The 24,970-nt window shown below is 36.3% G+C and overlaps 1 protein-coding gene across 3 annotated transcripts in view; it reads right to left on the bottom strand.

Annotated features, from left to right (window-relative positions):
• SMAD2 (SMAD family member 2) overlaps positions 1 to 24,970 on the bottom strand; it is a 66,906-nt gene that overhangs the window by 16,248 nt on the left and 25,688 nt on the right. For all 3 annotated transcript variants that reach the window (XM_084887053.1, XM_084887052.1, XM_084887054.1), the window contains 7 exons: positions 23,069 to 23,357; positions 14,866 to 14,955; positions 13,673 to 13,866; positions 12,738 to 12,872; positions 8,605 to 8,679; positions 1,882 to 1,935; positions 222 to 434 (listed from right to left, as the gene is read on the bottom strand). In XM_084887053.1, coding sequence (XP_084743179.1) covers positions 222 to 434; positions 1,882 to 1,935; positions 8,605 to 8,679; positions 12,738 to 12,872; positions 13,673 to 13,866; positions 14,866 to 14,955; positions 23,069 to 23,304 — 997 coding nt within the window. In that variant the 5' untranslated portion in view covers positions 23,305 to 23,357. The remainder of the gene's footprint in view (positions 1 to 221; positions 435 to 1,881; positions 1,936 to 8,604; positions 8,680 to 12,737; positions 12,873 to 13,672; positions 13,867 to 14,865; positions 14,956 to 23,068; positions 23,358 to 24,970) is intronic.

The raw sequence follows: 24,970 nt of genomic DNA, 5'->3' as shown, positions 1-24,970 counted from the left end.
CTTCCCAGTATCAAATATGCCAAATAAAGAGAAGTCAAAGAGTTTGCAGATGGCAGGATCACCAGGATCTATTAAAAGCAGTGAAGCTGTGCACTTAAACTGACAGAGACAAGGCAGGCTTTTCTGCACACAATCGTTTGATGTGGTAAACCACATAATGCTCACATTATGAGTATATGATATTGGTTTTTCACACAGGGGGGAAAAAAACAAAAACATACCTATATGTCTTCGTGTCATTTCAACTGTAGCATTTCGATTGACGTTGGAGAGTAGGCCTAAGCAGAATCTCTCTGAATTTGATGGATCTGTGAAGCCGTCTACAGTGAGTGAGGGCTGTGATGCATGGAAGGTTTCTCCAACCCTCTGGTTTAATTCATAATAGGCTATTGAACACCAAAACGCAGGCTCTGAGTATGTAACTGGCTGCAAGTCTAGGGCGGAGGAAACCAAACCCATAAGAGTAAGAAATGTTGTGTGAACAATTCAAGCCAAGAATATATTGAATATTATCACCTTTACATGCTCTGTGCCAGCCTATTCTGGCAACAGCTTAGGAAGTAGACCTAACTTCTACGTCACAAACTCCAGAGTCTACAGAACATACCAGATTTTCAATTTCCCCCATCTCATTAAGTCATTCAATCTTCAAAGCTCTTTTTTTAGATATTGAGGCATCATCTGTTCTCCTAGTACAGTGGTCGGCAAACTGCAGCTTGCGAGCCACATGCGGTTCGTGAGCAGCAGTTTGCCGCTCTGTTGACTAATGAGTTTGCCGACCATTGCCTTAGGGAAAAACACTTAAAAAACATTTTAATAATGTACTAATGTCTTTAACCTGAAGTCAAAACTTCTGGGTAAGGGTAATGCCTTATACAGTGGTTGGCAAACTCATTAGTCAACAGAGTGGCAAACCACAGTTTGCTGATCACTGTCCTAGTAGTTTTACACTAGTTCCTGTTCAATATAAAACCATCCTAGATAAATAAATAAAACATTTGCATAATAAAGCCAATTTTTGGTAGAATTAAGTGGAATAAAGCTGGAGCAAGAATGAATAATCTATGGCCACAAGAAGGAAAATGTCAAAATAATACAACACAAAATGACATACTTTTGATATTTGTTTACTTTAACATCAGATCTTCAGGGCTTACCCTAATTACAATATAAAGCACCCTCCTACACATACAAAAAAAACCCAAAAAGTTAATAAATACAAAGAATGTGCTAGTAGAAACAGAACATGGAATCAAAAGAATCTATATATTGCATGGGAAAACTAGGATCACATGTATTTAAGTTCTATAATTTTGATTAAAAACCATCACAAGGAGTATCATTTTAAAAATGACCATTTTTGTAGAATAAATTTCAAATGTATCAAATGAAGAGAAATTGTGAAATAGCAAGATAAAATAAAGTCCAAAAATAAACTACAGAATATTTATATGCACACACGTACACACATGTGCGTGCACACACATATACACATTAGCTCTCACATACACATAGCCCCCAAACCACGTATTTGTTTTATGTGTACATATATTTACCTCTTATATTAATAATTTCTATTACAGTACATATCATAAAATAACATTCCCACAAATATCTAGTCATTATGTCATAAAATTTACTGTGACTAAAAATATTGTTTCCATGAATAAACAGATAATTAATTTCTTACATGTGCGAGTAGAAAAGCGATTTAATAATATTGAGGCACATTACCAGTATCATTTTTAAAAAGCATTAATTTGAATAATTACTCGATTATTTATTGGGTTCCCTTTCTCATATATAAAATAATGACCAGAGAAAACATTTTAAGTAAGTGATGCAGTATAAAATAGTGGAAGGAAAACATTTTCAACTTACCCAAACTATGATTAACAGGGGAAAGAGTAGTAGGAGATAGTTCTGCTGGGGATCCTGAAATAAAAATTAATTTAAAAACAGATATGAAAGTATTTCCAGAACTTCTGACCACGTAATAATACAGGTTATAATTAAGTGTCACAAATAATACATAATTTACATCCCAAGCATTATAAATATACAGCCGCTTGGTCCTAGTCAGGTAGCTAGGCTGGTTAAAAGTATTGTCCTGATAGGCTAAGCTTATTGGTTTGATCTCTGGTCAGGGTACATACAGGAATCAACCAATGAATTCATAAATAAGTGGAACAACAAATCAATGTTTCTTTCTCTGAAAATCAATAAATATAAATTTAAAAAGTATACAGCTGCTTTATGTGAGTGTAATTTTGGAGGCTTCAATATATAAAAGGTAAAAAAGGTGTAAAACAGTCCTGGCTTTTAGTCACAGAGCTCCCCTTCCCAAAGGCATCCAGTGTATTTTCCCAGAAATAATCACATGAACCAAATAAGCAAATATATTGTTCTGTGCTCCCTGTTTTTTATATACAAACTAGGTCTGGTGCATGAAATTCATGCACAGGTGGGTCCATCAGCCTGGCCTGCACCCTCTCCAATCCGGGATCCCTCTTGCAATCAGGAACCACTGGCTAACCACTCACCTGTTAGCCTGATGGCCCTAACTGCCTAACTGCTTTCCCCTCCTGGCCTGATCCCCCTAACTGCCTATCTGCTCTCCCTTCCTGGCCTCATCGCCCTGCCTATCTGCTCTCTCCCTTCTTCACCATGCCCTTCGGACCTGTGGTGCAGGCAGACTGAGAGCTCTCCACCATGGCCCCGCCCCTGTCCTGATTGGCCATTACATGATGACATCCCAGACAATTTGCATATATCTCCATTATTAGTATAGATTTCCTTTCTGTGAATGGTCTATTCTTTTCCTTTGTTCTTTTCTCTATTATGGTTCTAATCACTTTTCTTAGGGATCTATAAATGGCTCTTTATGTATTAGGCATCTTAGCCCTATGAGTTACAAATATTTGTTTTATGACTCTTCATCCTAATTCTGATTAAGCAGTACTTAAAAAAAACTTTTACATGATATAATTTATCAGGCATTTTGAGATGTATCACACTTCGGTAAAATAGTGGTGACAATGGATATTCTTGTTTTACTCTTAACTTTAAGAGAATACTTCTAGTATTTTTCCCATTAAGCATAATGCTGGCTTTGATGATGAGAGATAACAATGCTTATTTAGGATTTTTGCATAAATACTCCCAAGCAATACTGGTCTGCAGATTTATACTGTGAGTACAATGTTATGCTACTTAATAATTATAATCTAGAAGCTGTATGCCTTTCTTATGCTCTGAACAGTTTAAAGAGCATTTTAATAACATTCCTTAATAGTTTCATAGAGATCCACTGTCAAATTGTTTGCAGTTAAACATTATCAGGGGTTTATTCTAAGACATTTCTTTATTTCTTCTATGACAGTTGATAGCTCTATTTTTTGGAGTCAGTTTGGTATTATATTTTCTTAGAAAATTACTCATGTCTTCCAGTTTTAGGTAAGCAAGCTAACTCTAATCAAGCACATATGGGGAGAGGGCACAGATTACAAAATAAAAAAAAAAAGAAGGTAGAACTACAGACACAGAAGAAAAAAAGCAAAATAACAAAACAAAACAAAAAACAAGACCACTCAATACCATGCAACTAATTTAAATAACATTTGTTAAATAGTTACAATAATTATAAATTTTGTCTTTTGATCATTCTTTTCTATATCTTTTGGGAAAGTTGTATTAAAAAAACATGACCTACAGCTCCCAAGCTTCACATATATAGCAATGGCATCTTTGTAGAATAAGACAGGTCAGACCCCCTTGTGTACCTCCCCTCCCCACACTATTATAACCATAACACAAAATTCCAGGCACCACAAGAGAAAGGGTAACCCCAATAAAACAGATGAATAAAAAGTAGAGAACAGATGATAATTAATTTTTAGAAGAGAACAGTCTTCCATAACAAAATTAAGTTCTTAGGTTCTTTTTTGTTCCTCATTTTGAAAAATCTGTTGGCATGTACCAACAGGTACAACTAAGAAAGGTCAAAATATATTTAGAACAATAAAGTAAAACTCACTGCTGTTTCCTGAAGCTGTTATAAAATAAACAAAGCCACTATCAGACATGGAGGAAACTGCCCAATTTTTAACTTTTTAAATACTTATCAGAAATGACCAGTAGTTAGTTTACAGTTCATTAATTTAAACTAATAGTTCAGTCAGACGTGATAAAAGAATTTAGGAATTACAAAAATAAAGGTTCATTATAATCATACACACACACACACACACACACACACAAAGCTTTTAAAAGTTAAATTAAGGTAACAATTTATTAACTAACAAGTTTTTTAAAACATTTTTATAAACACAGGTTAATTAACAATTAACCTACTAGTTATTCATATATACACATTGTTACTAAGGTCTGGAACTTCCTATTATGAGAAATAAAAAATATCCAATTTCACTGGTTTGCATCACCGGTCTCTGTTACTTTTATTTTATTTTTTATTTTTTGGAATCCTTTGTTGAGTTATAGTTCATTAACTTGTTAAAGTTTCAGGGGGAGAGGCTAATGGAATCTATCACGCCGCCATTCCTCTGATGTCACTTAAGATAGGTTTCTGTTACTTTTAGCTAAAACATCTACAGAAATGCTTGTGCATGTATCATTGCATGCCAGTTCTATGTTACTCTCTAGTATTACCTTATTCACAATACCCACCATCCAATCAAAAACAACATAATAATGCAAAGTAGAAAAAAACTACATACATATACCAGATAATGAAACTATCCGATTAAGAGTTTAAGTGAATCCCTAGCCAGTGTGGCTTACTGGATAGATCATTGGCCTGCACACTGAAGGGTTGAGGGCTCCATCCTGACCCTGGCTGGAGCTTGTGTGGGAGGCAACCAATCAATATTTCTCTCTCTGTCTCTCCCCCTCCCTTCCACTTTCTGAAAATCAATGGAGTAAATATTCTCAGGTGAAGATTAACAAAAATAAGTTTAAATGAAAATTGTAAAACTGAAAAATAAGATGATTGAAAATGAATTCACTATCTTGATTTAACAGCAGACCATAAGTTAGACCCACATATATATTATCACTTGATTTTCACTCAAGAACCCAAGGTAAATCAACAGGAAAAGAATCTCCAACGAATGGTACCAACACAACTAGACAAATGTCTATGCAAAGGAATGAAGAGCAGAAATGTGTGCAGTACACTGGGTTTTAGGAAACCCTGCTAGTGGTTTTCTGATGGTTTTAGGCAACCCACAGGTTGAGAACTGCAATTATAGAGCCTAAGACCATCGGAAAACATAGATACTATATACATTAGGATTCATTAACAGTAGCAAAATTACAGTTACGAAGTAGCAAGAAAAATAATTTTATGTTTGGGGGGTGACCACAACATGAGGAACTGTATTAAAGTGTCACGGCATTAGGAAGGTTGAGAACCACTGCTATATAATAAAAGGGTAATATGCAAATCGACTGAATGGAGGAATCAAAGATTACTATGACATGCACCACTGACCACCAGGGGGCAGATGATCATTGCAGGAGCTGCCCCCTGGTGGTTAGTGCACTCCCACAGGGGGAGCACTGCTCAGCCAGAAGCCAGGCTCATGGCCCACAAGCGCAGTGGCAGTGGCCACCACAGCAGCAGCGCTAAAGATGTTATGGAGCATCTAAGCCAGCAGTCAGACATCCCGAGGGCTACTGGTCTGCAAGAGGGTGTGGGCCAGGTTGAGGAACCGATTTTTGTGCACTGGGCCACAAGTATTATATATAGGGCTCTATATCATCCACTATTTCAGGCATGCATGGGGGTCTTGCAACATATTCCTTGCAGATTTGGAATGACTAGTGTATATTCATCTTATTTTTCTCATAACATTTCATCTATATTATAAAATACGCATTTCTTACTCCCGTTGGAATCCTTGTGACCTTTTGTGTCTGGCTTCTTTCAATTAATGCTTTCAAAGATTCATCCATGTTGTACCATGGATCAGTACTTCATTCCTTTATATGGTTGACCAATATTCCAATGTATGGATTTAATTTATCCATTCATTATTTGATGGATAATTGGGTTGCTTCCACTTTTACATGAACACTTGGTTACAAGTATACAATGGGTGTGTACAAAATTATTTTTTAATTTTCTTGGGCATATATCTAGGAGCTTGCTGGTTATATTGTCCTATCTAATAAAAGAGTAATATGCAAATCGACCATCACCCCAACACACAAGATGGCTGCCCCCATATGGTCAAAGGCGAATGCCCCCATGTGGACACAAGAGGGCCACCACAAGATGGCTGGCAGGAGAGGGCAGTGGTGGGTGATCAAGCTAGCAGGGAAGGGCAGTTGGGAGGGACTAGTCCTGCAAGGGAGGACATTTGGGGGGGGGGGGGGGGAACCAGGCCTGAAGGGAAGGGAAGTTGGGAAGGGACCAGGCCTGCAGGGAAGGGAAGTTGGGGGGAACCAGGCTACAGGGGAGGGCACTTGGGGGGAACCAGGTCAGCAGGAACGGGCAGCTAGGGGAAACTAGGCCTGAAGGGGAGGGAAGTTGGGGGGAACCAGGTCAGCAGGAGCGGGCAGTTAGGGGCAACCAGGCCTGCAGGGGAGACCAGTTGGGGGCAACCAGGCCAGCAGGGGAAGGCAGTTAGGGGCGACCAGGCTGGCAAAGGAGGGCAGTTAGGGGTTACCAGAACACCAGGCTTGCAGGCAAGGACAGTTAGGGGTGACCAGGCTGGCAGGGGAGCAGTTAGGTGTTGATCAGGCTGGCAGAAGAGTGGTTAGGGGGTGATCAGGTTGGCAGGCAGAAGTGATTAGAGGCAATAGGGCAGTTAGATAGGCGAGTGGATGGGAGCCAGCAGTCCTGGATATTGAGAGGGATGTCTGACTGCCTGTTTAGGCCTGATTGGATAGGGCCTAAACAGGCAGTTGGACATCTCTCAAGGGGTCCCAGATTGGAGAGGGTGCAGGCTGGGCTGAGGGATACACACCCCCATACATGAATTTCATGCACTGGGCCTCTAGTTATTCTATAATTTATTTTTTGAGGAAGAGAGAATTTTTCCAAAGCAACTAAACCATTTTATATTTCCACCAGAACCATATGAAGACTTCAACTTCTTCATATCCCCATCAACACTTGTTATTATCCTTCTCTTTTTATTATGACCACTACAGGCCCAGTGCACAGATTCGTGCATAGGTGGGATCCCTCAGCCTGGCCTGCAGGTATTGGGCCAAAAACAGCTCTCCAACATCCCCTGAGCGGTCCTGGATTGCGACAGGGTGGCATAGCCCGGAATTGGGCTCTCTCCTCTCTGGTTCCGGATGCATCACCCAAGAACCACAGCTGCCAAGTCACCATAGCTCATAGCTACCGGCCAGTTGGCAGGTTGCTTAGCCTTTGAAGTGGTATGCCACTGGATTTGATTTGCATTTCCCTGCTGGCTTATCATGGCATTCACTTTTAAATGTAGAGCAGCAGTTGACCATCATGGGGCACAAATAGGAACAAGGTTGATTCAGGAACACAATTTCTCAATATATAGGTGTGTTAGAAAGATACATTTGGAAAGCCAAATATCATTTGCAGAAAGACATTTACATTAAAATATATAACGTTATTTCCAATAATCATTAGATTATCTATCTTACTTGGCTATCAACTACTATGAACACCTGTAAGTATGATTAACTATAGTAGAAGCTTTCTTACATTAAAGTCTAAATAATGGAAGGATTTAAACAACAGAATTAATGTAAAAGCCTGCCCACCCCAACTTCCCCCCACTGCCAATGTTAATTCATTTAAAAACAACTTAGATTATCATAACTGCAGAATGCTTTACTATAAACTGTAGAAATTTGTCAGGTGGTAATTTTAATGTGTCCAATCCTTAAGATACTGACAAGTTGAAATGGATAAAAATGGACAATTACAATGACATCTATTTTACTGGCAACCTATTAGTTCTGGTGGATTATACATTATTACATAACAACTGTTTTAAAGCTTTGAGGTGTGTAATATTTATTACATATTGAAACTTTTTCTCCATTGTGTTTGGAGTTGATAGCTAAGTTAATTAGAAAGTAATTTCATTAAGTGAGGTACAAGATACTTTTTGTATCTTGTAACAAAAACAGTCTATTGTAATTGAGAACTCACTCTTATGTTAAAAGAGCACTGAAAAGAGGAGTCCCATCCCTTCCAAATTCTTCTGAAAATCTGTAATTGGGCTAATTATGAGCTTTCATCACAAAGACATTTAATCACAGGATAACTAAAACTTTCAACAGAAGCACAGAATATTTACAAAGAGAAATAAATGAGCGTTCTCAAATTCTTATTTACTCTAACAAGAAAAAAATTTACCAATTTCTCTGCTGAGCAGCATATGTTAATTTTTTATGGACAACAGGACCCTGTGATGGCTCAAATATAATTAAATCAAGATAAACATTGTTTTGTTTTGTTTTTTTGTGTGTCCCAACTACTCTAACTTTAATTAAGAGTTATGAAAAACTCATGTGAGTTTCAAATAAGGCAAAAATGGTTATCTAATTGCTAAAGAATTTTGAAAGATAAATAAATTTTTTTACCTGTATCCATACTTTGGTTCAACTGTTGATCACTTGTTTCTCCATCTTCACTGATATATCCAGGAGGTGGTGTTTCTACAGAAATTTAGAACAAATCGAATAGAGTTACAATTTAATCTCACCTTTTTTCCCAGCTACCAAAGATAACCCAACAAATTGCTCCGATTAACAAACATAAATGTTATATAACATCATTATAAAAAGCAGTATTGGGTACTAAGAGCTTAGGATTCAGGCTCTGGTCCAAACCTTGTAGGCAAACCTTTAAAGCCTACTTGAAATACAATCGAGCTGCTTGGGCGTATTTTCTTAACTATTATTTACATATCTGGCTCATTCTCCTATGTATATTTTCTGGGGCAAGAGCAAAAATATAACTTCAAAGAAACCTCAGTTCTGGATCAGTATACTTCAAAGATATTAGTGCCTACAATGTGTTTTGCTTTTTTTTTTTTTTTAAACTAATCGCCACCATGGATGAGTAAATGATTAAAGGAACTCCCCCCCGCCCCTCTTGGTCTCACCACACACACACACACACACACCACACACACACACACACACACACACACACACAATTTAAAATGACAGAGTAATACAGAGTTACATCTTCCACTAAGTTTTATAAGGCAAAATATGGTAATATACTTCAGGACTGGACTAGCTTGAATTCTACCAAAAAGTGTATTTCTCCAAAAATTTCTAAGCAGTAATTCCTGAATATTAAAGCAGAAAATTAAATTCAAATACAGATTACTGCACAAAACAGAGGCAAAATTTCCCCTGAAAATAAGATTCCAGTGTGCTGTTTCCAATATGTTTATTCAGGAGGCATATGAATACCTGAATGAGCTTCATGTAAAATAAAAACATTTGTACAATTTTACCAATTATAATTTCAAATGAAAAGTAAGTTTAAATGATTATCAATGGTTTAATATATACATTGCTGGAAATTTTAAGCAATTCAAATAATGCAGATCCATACTCAAAAAGAATTCTGTAATTACACAAGGAAGAGAGAGAAGAGGGTTAATGGTTTTCTTCATTAATCTTTTTAAAAAATATATATTTGTATTATTTCAGAGAGGGAGAGGGAGAGATAGAAATATCAATGATGAGAGAGAATCATTGATTGGCTGCCTCCTGCACACCTCCTACTGGGGATGTGCCCGCAACCAAGGTATATGCCCTTGAATGGAATCGAACCTGGGACCCTTCAGTTCACAGGCTGACTCTCTATCCAAACCGGCTAGGACTCTTCATTAACCTTTTCAATCTCCCTTCAATAAGCTAACTATAAATTTTAACTTCTTAATATCAAACTCTTAAGTTTGATACCCCAAAATATTTAATACTGAAATTCTAAGAATAAAATACCTTCATACGTTCAAACAACAAAGAACATGAGAGAGTAATACATAACCGCTAGAGGCCTGGTGAAAGAAATTTGTGCACAGGGTGGGGTGGGGGTGTCCCTTAGCCCAGCCTGCACCCTCTCCAATCTGGGAACCCTAGAGGGATGTTAAACTGCCCATTTAAGTCTAAATAGGCAGTCGGACATCTCTCTCACAATCCAGGACTGCTGGCTCCCAACTGCTCACCTGCCTGCCTTCCAGCCTGATCACCCTCTCACTACTCCCATGCCAGCCTGATTGATGTCTAACTGCTCCCCTGCCAGCCCATTTGCCCCCAACTTACCACCTCTGCTGGCCTGGCCACTCCTGACTGCCTTCCCCTACAGGGTTGATCGCCTTCAACTGCCTTCTCTTGCAGGCTTGGTGCCAACCAACTGCCCTCCCCTGCTGGCCATCCTGTGTCCACATGGGGGCAGGATCTTTGACCACATGGGGGCAACTATCTTGTGTGTTAGAGTGATGGCCAATCTGCATATTACTCTTTTACTAGATAGGATAGAGGCCTGGTGCACAGGTGGGGGCCAGCTGGTTTGCCCTGAAGGGTGACCTGGATCAGGGTGGGGGCTCCCTTGGGCTGTGGGGTGGCCTGGGCAAGGAGCCTGTGGTGATTTGCAGGCCAGCCACGCCCCCTGGCAACCCAAGCAGAGGCCCTGGTATCTGGAATTTATTTACCTTCTACAATTGAAACAAGCCCCCTGCTCACTCACACCATTTGTTTGGTTTTATGTATCTTGTATAAATGAAACTTTGTAGCCTTGAGTGGAGGCCTAGGCCAGCCAGGGCAGGTGGAAAGCTTTGCTTCCTTAGTTGCTGGGGGAAACCCTATCCTGCTCTCTCCAGCTCCGTGGCCGCCGCCATTTTTCTTGGGATTTATCTTCTATAATTGAAACTTTATATCCTTGAGTGGAGGCCTAGGCCAGCCAGGGTGTGTGGAAAGCTTGGCTTCCTCTATTGAAACCCAAGCCTCTCAACTGCCCTCTGTGGCTGCAGCCATCTTGGTTGGGGTTAATATGCATACTCGCTCTGATTGGCTGGTGGGTGTGGCTTGAGCAGAGGGATGGTTAATTTGCATATTACTTTTATAAGGTAGGATTATGCACTATTTCAAAGACTAAAAGTGACAAAATTAAACAGAGCTAAGCTTTGCCAGTCTAACTGCCTATGTTTCAAATTTTAAGTAGAAATACTTTATCCTAGTTTACTTTTCTCCATTTTTATTTGTAAAATAATAATAGTCATTAGCATTTTGGAGAAAATATTAAAATTTCTTTAGAAGTGGAATAAAAAGTAAACTGTTAGGTTTTGCTATCAATCAGAGCTCGGTAAACCAGCTCCAAAAAAACACCAATAGGTACATTTGATGTACTACTTTGTAAAATACCCAAATCTAAACAAATAAAGAAAACACAAGTCCAAACATCTCCACAAGTGAAAGTCACTAAGCATTTTAAATAACATCCTTCCAAATAATTATTGGGTACATGGTCTTGTATGACTGTATGCTTACTGGTACCTCAGTTCCCTAATTTTGCTAAGTCCCACTTCAAAGATTTAAAATGGCTCCCCCTCTCCTCCTGCCACACACTTAACTCCAGTTTCAGCCAAATTCTAAATTCTCTCTAGAAAATGCCATTTTAGCCCTACTTTCCCCCTTATCCTAGCTCTCATACTGCATTCCACTCTATCACACTACTTCCTAACTTAAAAAGTTTGTTTCCTAGCAACCAAAGAGCAGTCTTAAATTCCTCTTTTGGAATAAAATAGTAATCAAAGAAATGCACCTTTAAACAATCAGAAGATACTTTCTAACTTAAAAATTAACTTTTTGGAAAAATACTATATTTTAAAAATTGTCTTCAATGAAAAGGCATTATCTTCATGATGAGACACATTAAAGAAATGTTTTATGTGCTTGAAACTCTAAATTCCTTACATATTTTCAGTTGTATAAAAATAAGAATGGGATAGAGGAATATTGCAAAAAGAGAAAAACATTAACACCAAAAAATCCAACGTCTAGCTTAATTTTCATCCTAGTATACCTTTAGTTTCTGCTAAAAGGGGGAAGGGCAGAAAGTAAGAAAACGTTAGTTTTTCTCCTAAAAAATAGTGAAAATTAAAGGGTAGGTAGCTACCGTATCATGGAATATGTTGTTAGATCTCATAATACAATAATTAAAGCAGAAGTTACTGAGGCCCAGATTAAAAAGAACTAAAATAGAAGTGTTCTGATTTTCAGTACAACATAGGTGTGCTGTCTGTAGAACTAAAATATTGTATCTCCCACAGAAATGTTGTATCTCTCTTAAACATTATCTATGAAAGTAATTATTTGGTTAATTTTTAATTACATTTGTTTCAGGAATATTTTTTCCTGTATCATTTATTTTGCTTACATTCTATATCTCTCTTAGCTTCAATAACTACTAAGATAAACTTACTAAGATCTTTTCTTTTCTGCTTCTCAGAGTACTCTGATTAAAGCCACTGCAAAAGAAAATGAAATATAAAGTAAAACTTTTCTCCACACAAAAATGTTTAATGTACTAGAGGTTTATACATTTCACAAAAATAATCACCCAACAGACCATATTTTTCTATTTAAAATCCAAAGGAATTTTTTAAAAAGTCAAACCACAGTTTACTAAAACTTGAATGTTTATAAACAAAATTTGTATCTATCCCAATTTTTAGAAGATTCAGAAAGCAAAATACCTGGAATGTAATTACTCTGTGGCTCAATTCCCGCTGGGAAATTAGTGTTTTCTGGAATGGAGTGGGTATAATCATCCAGAGGCGGTAGTTCTGTTAGGATCTCAGTGTGCCGTGGTACTAACACAGGAGGCAAAACTAAAAAGTAAAAACAAGCCAAGTTAATGGCAAGGAGCAAGGGGTAGGGAACAGGACCTTTATTAAGTTTTCACACAAAAAAGAAGTAGCCTACTTAATTTTTAAAATTTAGGGTCTACCTATTTGGTATTATACAAGTTATTAAATTGACAAATCTGATTATGATTTTAACTTACCATGTGGTTCACAATAATTTCCAAGATCCAATTTATCTTGTACTTTTTGGTACGAGGTGATGCTGGTAATATTTATTACCGTGAAAGTTCAAAAATCCCCATTAGAAAGGTTGCAAAAAGATTTGTAAAATCAAATTTAGGGCATTTTCTAAAAATGCAGCTATAGTCTTAAAACGTTTCAAGTACACAGCTAAGTAAAGGTAAAGTCTTTCTATGAGTTTTACTAAATTGCTTAGATAGGAATAAGATTATTAAAATACTTAAAAAAAAAAAAAAAAAAAAAAAAAAAGACTCAGAGAGCAAAATGACTGAAAACAGTTAATGCACCAGACAGGGAAACAGATTCATCAGCTTATTTCTAAGCAGACTGGAATTTCCTATATATGTAATTTGATGTGAACTAATATGCTATTCCAAGAAACTATCTTTACCACTAAGTTATATTTTCGATAAAATATTCTTTTAATTGTAAAGTATTTTTAATGACCACCAAATAATATATTGAATTTAAAGTAATTTAGAATTTTACACCAAAATTTTCCTGAGTCAACTAGATACAATGAACACCTAATATACTTAACTTCAAGCATTTAATTTATTTTTTTAAAAATCTACTTTTCCTACCTGGTGTCTCAACTCTCTGGTAGTGGTAAGGGTTTACACATACTTCATCCTTTTTAAGATTAAAAGCATATTCGCAGTTTTCAATTGCTTTGAGTTCATGATGACTATGAAGATCAGGCCAGCGCCATAATCGGCAATATATAACATGTGGCAGTCCTTTCCTATGAGATACCTGAAGACGACCATCAAGAGACCTATTGGGAAGCAAGGGGAAAAGAAAGGTGGGAGCTTAAGAAAACAGAAATACTCAATTGGACTAAATTAGTACAATAAAAGCATAAAGAAAAAAAATGACAGACATTCAGTTAGTTTTAGTGAATACAAGGAAGAAAAATGTACTATATTATGGATCTGATATAAAAGAAAGCAGCAGCTCTAGCAGATGTTTCTTAAAACATGTTTACACAAATGAGTTAAGTGTAAGTGAATGGATAACCATTAGGGAAAACTAGATTTTTAATAGTATTATATAGTTACATTTGAAAAACTCTGTCAACTTTTATCTTTAATAAATCAAACTTATTTAGAGATTCTTTTAGGGGCATTAATTCTGTAGGTGACTGAGTTATCAAAAAAGGAACTACTATGAAGAATGGTAAATACCAACAATGATATAAAACTTACTCAAACTAATGTAACTCATTACCCAATTGTGAGTGTGTTGAGGTATTATTTTTATAGCTCACACATAAATGCAGATGATGATGAGTATGATGAGATGAAATGGACAAATACCAATAAGTTTAAAAAGAGAATGAGGTGATTTAAAAAAAGATAACATAAAAAAACAAGTTAGCCTTGTGTTAATTGTGTTCAGTAATCAATATTTATTTATTAGTATACAGATGAGATTAGTATACAAGAAATGTAGCAAACCTGGTTATGTATCTATTTAAAAATTAGGCCAACAACAGATCTCAAACTGAAATGAGAATATAGTTATATCAAAATTCCTATTCTTTAGGGGATTCAATAATTTAAAGATTCAAAATTAGAATTCATTGATCAAAACTTCAGCTGAAACATTTAATAATACTTTTAATATCGGCAAGCAGGTATTTTAAATGCTATGCCTTATTTTATATTAAGGTAACATCCTAGGCAAAATTATATTAAGCAACCCACTTAATAGGTCTTACAAATACCCCCCGCCCACAAGATTGCTAGGATTTGACAGAGGGCAGAATATTCACCTGGTTTGTTCAGAGAAGCTGTAAAGGCCTGTTGTATCCCACTGATCTATCGTATTTGGTGTACTCAGTCCCCAAATTTCAGAGCAAGTGCTGTGCATAAATTGAAAAACAAAAAATTGATGTGAACATGGAAGCATGGTTATTCAAAATACCATGATGTAAAACATGAAAAATGTACAGAATACTTCCTTCACTGAGAAAATATACATTGCTTCATGTTTTCACAGGCATTTAATACAGGTTTCTATATTTTCTATATGAAGGAAGCCAATAAAATGGAACATGTGACTCCAGATAAGTTATGATTATGTTTTTAAAATGTGAACACCAATGCTCTCTAGCTTAATGAAATCATATCTATAATGTCCTTTTCAATTTCCTCTACTCATCACAAAAGATCTAATACCTATGTCATTAGCCTTACTAACAGTGCTTCATTTTATAATCCAGTTTTTAAAAAAACTTATCTAAACACAATTGTTAACTCGTATTTTAAATATAGGAGAAATTCCAATTAAATCAGAGATATCTACAGTTAAGATTTTCAAGTTATTTGAAATACTTATATATTCACTTTTACAGAAATTATTTATCTTTTATCACACCAAAGGACAAGGAAGTAGATTTAGAAATCATTCTAATGTAGCATACCATCTTAAAAATTTTAAGAAATTTCTATAAGAACTAAAGATATGTGAAAGCACCAAATTCTTAAAAGATAGTATGAATATGAAAAATTTGCTGTATCTAGTTTTTTTGTTGTTGTTTTTATTAGTATGCCTGAAATCCACAGAGCAAAAAAACTCAAAAATTTTCTCCCACATTCCTTTTCAGAACCGGGGCAGTCTAGAGATAATTTCCCGTTTCCCCTATTACTACTGCATTTCACATTAACTTCTCATCCATGGGAGAAGGGAAGAAGAGAAGTTTAAAAGCTGTCTAGAATGAACTTCTGACCCCAAGGTGTCTCAGATCCTAAGTTTTACTTTAAAAAATTAGAGTTCATAAAGGTAATTAAATTCTAGATGTACACACTACTAATGAACACTTCAAAGGCAATAGTGAGAAGTGCTGTCTTCCTGTGGCAGCACACATCCATCACGTGGGATGCTGGGTCTCTTGCATAACCACTGGGAGGCAGAAACATCTCATGCCATACTTTGGGGCTACAGTAACTGTAATTCTGGACAGTTCAAGAAAAAGCATTTTCGGACATTCTCCATCACCTTGAGATATTTTAAAGATTCTCTGGGTTTTTAGGCTGCAGACATCTATCTTTCATTTCCCAAGCCGCAAAAGTCAGAAAAAGCCCAAAACCTGAAAGATAATTTAGACCTCTTTTCCCTCCTCTACCCCCAAATATGTACTGACTAAAAAACCATAAAATCAATGGTTCTTTTATTTAAGATAGTTGTCAAATACTGGGACAATATAGTACTATGTAGTTTAAATTACAATAAAAGCAACTGAAGTCTATAAAGTCTTATGAATCTGAATTTAAACCTCGGAACAGGATACAATGTACTCTTGTTTCTTGGACAATAATTGAAGAAAGATAATTAATAAAAGATCAGACCAAGGGGCTATTCTGCTCATATGAAGATCAGGCTGAACATTTCATTCCAATAAATCTGGGAATGACACAAGAACAAGAATCTAAAAAGGGCATGAAGAGCTAAAGTTGTGCTTTATTCAAGCTTCATTAAAAACATGCAATTAGTTCAGAGTCAGATAGACCCAAATCCCAACTTTAACTCTGATACTTTCCAATTGCCATCATAGGGTATTAAGCCTCAATTCTATCCACCTTTATATTTCTCTCACAAAATTGGAAGGTTTACTTAAAAATAAATTTACTTCTAGTTAGTAAAAGTTTTGCTTGGTTATACAGGAAAATTTTTTAAAATGAATTAATTTATAATAAAATATACAAAGCACCTAGAAATAATATAACTATAAATGTGTCAAAACTACAAGTAACATTTTATTTTTTTAATTTATTTTTTAAATACATTTTATTGATTTTTTACAGAGAGGAAGGAAGAGGGATAGAGAGCTAGAAATGCTGATGAGAGAGAAACATTGACTAGCTGCCTCTTGCATACCCCCTACTGGGGATGTGCCTGCAACCAAGGTACATGCCCTTGACTGGAATCGAACCCGGGACCCTTCAGTCCGCAGGCTAAGGCTTTATCCACTGAGCCAAACCGGTTTCGGCACAAGTAACATTTTAATTATCAAAGAACACAAAAATAAACTGAACAAAGAAAAATACATCTTCCTACAAAGACAATACCATCAAATATATAAATTCTGCCCAATTTATATATTCGATGGAATCTAAATTAAATTTTAATAAATGTTTAACGCAGACAAAATTACTTGAAAAATAAAATCTATATATATAAAAGCCTAAGTGACCATTAGAACCAGATGATCGGCTAGTAACTATGATACATACTGAGGACCAGGGGACAGAAGCTCAATGCAGGAGCTGCCTCCTGGTGGTCAGTGCAGTCCTACAGCCAACCTCCTGCAGTCCTCCCCCCACCCCACCCCCAGCCGGCCGACCCCAATTGCCAACCAGGCCGAGAAATCCCACCCATGCACGAATTTGTGCATCAGGCCTCTGGTAACAAAATAAATAAGAATGACCAGGAAAACTCAGACAAAGAAGAGTACCAAATTCTGAAATGCATTGAATTCTCAATAATGAAAACATTATGCAATTAGCAAAAAAAAAATACACAAGTAAAACAGAAAAGAAGTTCTGCCTGTAGAGTAGCCTTGTTCTCCCTGCTGTGTTGAGGTGGGTCACTTGGTGGTTTGAGTATCGGAGCTCAGGAGCCACTCAGGGATGGGTTTGTATCCCAGCACCCTAATTACCAGGCTGACCTCAAACAACATATTTTGCCTCTCTAAACCTCAGCTTTGCTGCCTGTAAAGTAGAAATAATTGTCCTACTGCGAAGAGTTGTTTTGACATGCTAGAACATAATTTCTTAAAGGCAGATTATCCCCTATCAACTCTGCAATTTTCTTGCTTACATAGACTGAGTTAAAAAAAAAAAAAATTCTGGCGAAGAAAAGTTGAAAGTTATTAAAATTATCAGAACTCTAATATGCCAAAGAAGTCTGCATGGCCTATAGTGTATTAATTGATCATGGATTAACCAGATGGCTTGGTAGTAAACCTGGCAGAAATCTGTACAGAATTTCCCTAGTATCACTTTTAAAGTATCAGTAAAATTAACATATTAAAGCTTTTTTTAACTAATAAACAGATTTTTTAAAACTGAAGTTAAAACTTTAAACCGAGTGCAATTTACCAACTATAACATGCATGGTATTTTACACACACATCTACATTAACATTTTGCACTTTGTTAACTGACATTCTTTTTGTATTAAGAACATGTACTTGTTATCAGGATATGAAAGAGAAGAACTAAGTTAAAGAGAGTAACACTGGCTTTGAAGGCTCATATCATAGAGTCATATAAACCATTATAAAGGTTTCCCTGTTCCTGCCATATTTGCATGATTTAATTCAATCTTATTAATTTACTAGAAGCCCGATGCATGAAGATTCGTGCCAGAATGGGCCTTTCTTTCCCTGGCTGCCAGCACTGCCTTCGCTGGGGCCGAAGCCGCCTTTTTGCCCTCCCACTCTGCTCAGAGGCCCAAGAGGCTGGGGGTGGTACAGAACACCTGCATCATCACCATAGTGACGACGAAAGAATCCAGCCCTGCCCCCGATCACTCAGCGACAGTGTATGCAAATTAACCTGGCATCTTTGTTGCATTAATTTACATACTCACTTCTGATTGGCTGGTGGGTACCACGAAGGTAGGGTCAATTAGCATGTTACTCTTTTAACAGGTAGATTATTTTTCATGTCCTTCTAGCCTAAAGAATACATTTCTTCTACAAATCAAAAGGAGCAAAAATCTAGGTTGTCAGTGTGGAAAGATTATAAAGCACGCTGAACATGGAGTAAAATTAAAGGGGTTAATAAATTAACAGAATGGTATACACAAAAGAAACTTTTCATTTGAGTCTTCAAATCAGCTATTCATTATTGATGTATTCGTGAAATATGGACATCTACAAAGTAATTTGTAATGCATCATCCATAATTATTTCTATTTACAACAAAACAGTACTTTCATTTTAGATATGACTGAATAATTCAGAAATCAAGAGCTGATCACGATAATAAAAGGAAGTCTCTATAATTACATGTCCTATATCTATGTTTGTGTACTTCCTCACCATTGTACAGCTGAAGGATGGGGAATGGAAAACAAGAATATGCCTACATTCACGAAACCGGTTTGGCTCAATGGATAAGAGTGTCGGTCTGTGGACTGAAAGGTCCCGGGTTCGATTCCGGTCAAGGGCATGTACCTTGGTTGCAGGCACATCCCCAGTAGGGGGTGTGCAAGAGGCAGCTGATCGATGATTCTCTCTCATCGATGTTTCTAACTCTCTATCCCTCTCTCTTCCTCTCTGTAAAAAATCAATAAAATATATTAAAAAAAAGAATATGCCTACATTCAGATAAGTTTTTGTTTGTTTGTTTGTTTGTTTGTTGTTTACCTTCCATCACTAAGAAAGAAGCTTTGGGTACAACCCTGTCCTTAACAAATTAGCAAAAGATACAAGTAAACAATTAAATTTTCATTGGCTATAGGAAACTTACCTCAAACTTTCCAACACTTATTTTAAGCATTTGTTATGTACCTGGAACCATTCAAAGTGCTTTGCATGTATTATGTGATTCATATTCACATCAACCCTACAGTGAATTAACATGACTGTTATATTCAAATAAAGAAATAAAATAAACAGTCACAGAACTATTGAGATAAGACCCAGGATTTATATGTGGCTGGTTTAAGAGCCTACATTTTTCAAGGTATACTTCTGCAAAATGATGGCTTAAATTTTAAATTTGTATAGGAGTATGTAATGACTATTTTATTATCCTTGATAATCTGACATTTGGAATTAAGAGAGATTGCTCCTTTTAGGAATAATTTCTAGAGATAGATAACTCTTCTTTGATAAGTTTTGAGATGTTATCTTGAGATATTTTATTAACAACTTACTTGCAATTTTAAGTAAATAAGCTTACATTAAATCAATTTGCCATCACATTTTAAATAATTTTGTTTAAACTATGGTTTGGATTTATCCATAAATACATTTTTTCACACCATTTCCTACCCTTTTCAGTCTACAATTATCTTTGAAGACATTTAATAGTTAAGAAATCACTAATCATCTAACATAATATAACTAACGTACTATTTGAAAACAAAGCAAACTTTATAAAATATATGGCATCAAACCATAGTGTAAGAAGCTTAAATTTTTTGAAAGACACAAGCAATATTAACAAATCTACATTTTTACAATATAAAAGTAACACAAAGTTAGACAAGCAAGTTTCTAAGTTTCAAGGAACTTTTGATGGTAAAACACAAGATAATGTAAAGGACAACCACCACTTTGCTTTCATAGAGTTAAAGGGTAGAAAAAGACCTTTTAATGATGAAGTAACTCTAGAATATGAAGTCTCTAAAAGACTACAAAAAGGAGAATAAAAAAAGTAAGGAAGAGAGATCTGACTCAGTTAACCTCCAGTTTAAATACCCACGTCTGTGAATTTTAATCAGTAGGTTGCTACCTACTATGCTTTCTTAAAGGACAGGATTGCATAGCCTTACTCTTAGGCTCTGCTCTGTCAATTATCTCACAGCAAAGGCAATTTGAGCCTTAGATGAAGCTGGGCAAAAATATGACTACATACCTCTGGATTACATCACTTTGATGAGGGAGACAACATACTCTAACTGCCTCCCTTCTTGACAGTCTCACAACCATTTTTCTCACTGCAGCCAGATGCTATACTTAAAATTAATTTGATTTATGAGTCTTCTTTACCTAAGACTATTCAACGAATCCACCCCCAATTATATTCAGGTGCAGCGTAAACTCCTCAGGTCAGTGTAGTTTCTTGTAAACACATACATAAACTCACTCCTGTCATGTCCCACTCCCACTTCACACTCCCAGGAAACAAGGTAACTTAGAACCCTTCACCAGCCCTTCCCTACCACCACTCTCAACACCACAGTGCTACTCTGGATGAATTGGGATTCTTCTAACTAAATTCCTCCCTTATATCCATCAAAATTCAATCCAGGTACCAATCTTCCTCCAGAAGGAAACTTTCCACAAGACACAAAGTAGGCAAAGTTCTCCTCCTTTGGACATAGCTCCCTGAGCAAACATCTTTCATAACACCTACTGCACCTTACAAAATTTATCTTTTTTTATATTTTTAAAGTTTGTCTCCCTTAACAGAAAGTGGCTCAAATGTAGAAATTGTATTTTAACTCCAAGAGCCTATCATATATGTAGTGGCTAATTGAAAAATGTTTACTGAATTGAAATGCTGGGTGCTACACAATGAAAACTTAACAGTCATAGCTTGACTTATTCTTAGCCAATTCATTAGCAAGTCCTATCAGTTGTAATTCCAAAACACATGCCAAATTCATTCACTTCACATATGCTCAGCCACCGCCAGTCCAGCCTGCCGAATCTCATTTAGATTACCATAATAGCCTCCTGATTTCTCTGCTTCCAGACCCACCATTCATTTTAAAACATACACATACTCACACCACAATCCCCATCACCACCATGACCCCAGCAGTCTGTAAAAGTGAATGTAAGAAATTCTCTAAAAGCTGGATTTAAATTTTAGAAATCCATTAAAATCCTTATATGCTTTCTACTAAGTTCATACTAAAATTCAAACTATCACAGTGCCTACAATGCCCTATATGATATGACACCTTCCAAGTTTTGTACTCATTCTGTATTACTCCAACTCTACAGAGCTTTATTACAATAATTTTTCATCTCAGAGTCTTTACACCAGCTCTTTCTTCTGCCTAGAAGACTCAATCCTCAGCTAGCTTGGTACTTCTCAAAGTTTAGGTTAAAAAAAATCACAATCCAATCCAAAGTGGCTTTTTTTATCCCTCAATCATTGTCTTTTTTGCAATCATTACCAAATTATATTTTCCACTTGTTAGTTTTATATATCAATCCGTCATGATGGCAGGAACTTGGTGTTTTGTTCATCACTGTATCCCCATGTGCCTAGAAACAGTACCTTGCACACCTCAGGTACTCATAAGCGTTTGTAAAACGGAAGAATAAAACAAGAAAAATGACTCTTATTTAAGATATATATGAAACAAGGTAAAATAAATGAATAAATAATCTACCAAACAAGAAGGAAACAGTCTACTATTAGTATTTGCAAGTAGATAGGTGGAGTGCTACTGGATCTATTATCAACAAGCACCCAGAGTGTATTTCCAAAAGCTCACTGAAAACATGTCAAGTGGAATGGTTTCATGTGCTATACCCATATGCCAGCCCATGTGCATGACACAGCAAACAGTCCTTTTATGCAGACACTCCCAAAAAGCCCTGTAACGTACATAAAAAGGAATGAATCACTTAAAAAACATCTACTACGTTATTTAAAAAACAAACAGTATTTCTCACAGTGGTACTTAACTATAAATTATAAAATTTACACTAAAACTTGACCTCTTAAGTAAAATACAAGAGGTAGGTCTTTAAGACATGTCTAGCATCTAAGAAGCTGCCTTACATATTGTACTTTCTTGGAAGAAACACTACAACTCAAACAAAATAATACATACAATTCAACACAATAGTAGTAGCCTCTTTCAACTCCCCACTGTGTGAAGTTTTAACCAAGAGGGAGAAATCTGTCTAGCAGTATTGCACTAGATAGAAAAGCACTGAATCTTTACCCAAATGTCATTCAATCACAGAAATTAGATAAAACCCATGGAAGCATTTAGGCAACAAAGTCAAAAGAAGACAGTGAAGATAAAACTTAACATATTGGAAGAATTTTATTTTGCTTGATTAAACTTCACTGCTCAAGAAAATTACTTGTAAAATAAGTCTAAAGAGTACATCAAAATTAATACAACAAGCTAAAAATAGTTGTCCTATTTTAATAATTACTATTTACAGGTGACTTGAGAGTTAACAAAATTTTAATAATTCTCCTTCAGATTCCTTCAAACAATTTTCAACAGGATGACGACCATCAAATTTCTGATCTGACAACACTTACCTTGGTATGGTGACACATTTAGTATTACAATTTTGAGTGGTGATAGCTTTCTCAAGCTCATCTAATCGTCCTGTTTTCTTTAGCTTCTTCACCAAACTTTTAACTGCTTTCTCACACCACTTTTCTTCCTGTCCATTCTGCTCTCCTCCACCTGCTCCTCCAGATCCACCAGCTGATTTCTTCCATCCCAGCAGTCTTTTCACAACTGGTGGAGTGAATGGCAAGATGGACGACATGTTCTTACTAAAGGCAGCAATCCACAGGAAGGAAATATCCTCTTTTATCTAACCTAGAAAATATATGGAAGTAATTAGTTCAACATGATATCAAATTACAAAATGAAATAGAAATTCAAATTACTACTTTCACAACAGATTTTTCAGAAGTTCTCTTCTTCACCCATTAAAATATCTTAATTAATTTAAACAAATTATGGAAATAAACCCTTTTCAAGAAAAACATAATGTTATAAGTGGGTATATATAATAATTTTACAAGTAATATATTTATCAATACTAGACCAGTTAATCACTATTAATACTATATTAACTTTTAATAGTGTCAGTAATTAAAATACTTTCACCAAAAGAAAAACTTTTTCTCACTCTTTAGAACTTCAATCTAATTCTCAAAACATTCACAAAAATATTTTTTAAAATTTTACAAGCTTACTCTCCCCAAAGTTCTGAACTTTTGTAACTGATTTGATATCATGAAACAAACTCTAAAGTTATAAGAAGGGGAAAGTGTAAAATATGTAACAAGAATCCTATATAATAACATGCAAATTGTCCAAATGGCAGAACGTCGGGTTGCTATGATGAGCACTGACCACCAGGGGGCAGACGCTCAAAGCAGGAGCTGCCCCCTTGTGGTCAGTGTGCTCCCACAGGGGGCATGCCCGATCAGCCAGAGGCTGGACTCACAGCTAGTGAGCATAGTGGCAGTGGTGGGAGCCTCTCCTGCCTCTGCAGCAGCACTAAGGATCCCTCAAGGGATGTTGGCCTGCTGGCTTAGGCCTACTCCCTGCCAAGGGATCCTGGACTGTGTGAGGGTGCAGGCCAGGCTGAGGGACCCCCCCTTCCCCAGTGCACAAATGTCATGCACCAGGACTCTAGTAAAGAAATAAAGGAAGACACAGTGTGTTAAGAAAAGGTTTGGGACCTGGCTTGTGTTGTCCAGTGGTTGAGCATCAACCTATGAAATAGGAGGTCATGGTTTCATTCCCAGTCAGGGCACATGCCCTGGGTTGCAGGCTTGATCTCCAGTAGAGGTTGTGCAGGAGGAAGCTGATCAATGATTCTCTCTGATCAGTGATGTTTCTATCTCTCCCTCTTTGGTTCACTTTTACATCCCTTGAGAAGATTTTTAATTAAGCTTCTTTTAAAAAATATATTTTCATTTTTAAGTAATGTGCATAGTGAGTATAATCAAACATAGCTATTCTTCTCACACCAAGATATAATTTTTTTAAATCTTAAAACTTTTATTTAATCTTGCTAATATTTATAACTCAATACAGTAGTTTCCCTAACCACCCCTTCCTAACCCCTCAGACCCCATCTGCAGTTTCACTTTGCAGGATTTCAGTTACCCAGTCAACAGCAATCCAAAATTATTAGATGCATGATTCCAGAAATAAATAATTCGTAAGTTTTAGGTTGCATGCCATTCTCAGTAGCATGAGGAAATCTAGCACTGTCCCACTCTATCCCACCCAGGATGTAAATCATCCCTATCTCAAGAATATCCATGATGAATACTGTCCCCAGCCCCTGGTCACTTAACAGCCATCTTGGTTATTAGATCAATTATCAGAAAGAGAGAAAGAGAAAGACAAACTGCATTCACGTAACTTTTATTATAACGTAGTTATAGTTGTTCTATTTAATTACTTATTAT

Source organism: Pipistrellus hanaki, assembly GCF_964339955.1.
Source record: "Pipistrellus hanaki genome assembly, chromosome: 6".
Lineage (NCBI taxonomy): Eukaryota > Metazoa > Chordata > Mammalia > Chiroptera > Vespertilionidae > Pipistrellus > Pipistrellus hanaki.
The sequence above is the reverse complement of the archived record's forward strand: the minus strand, read 5'-3'. Positions and strand labels throughout refer to the sequence as shown.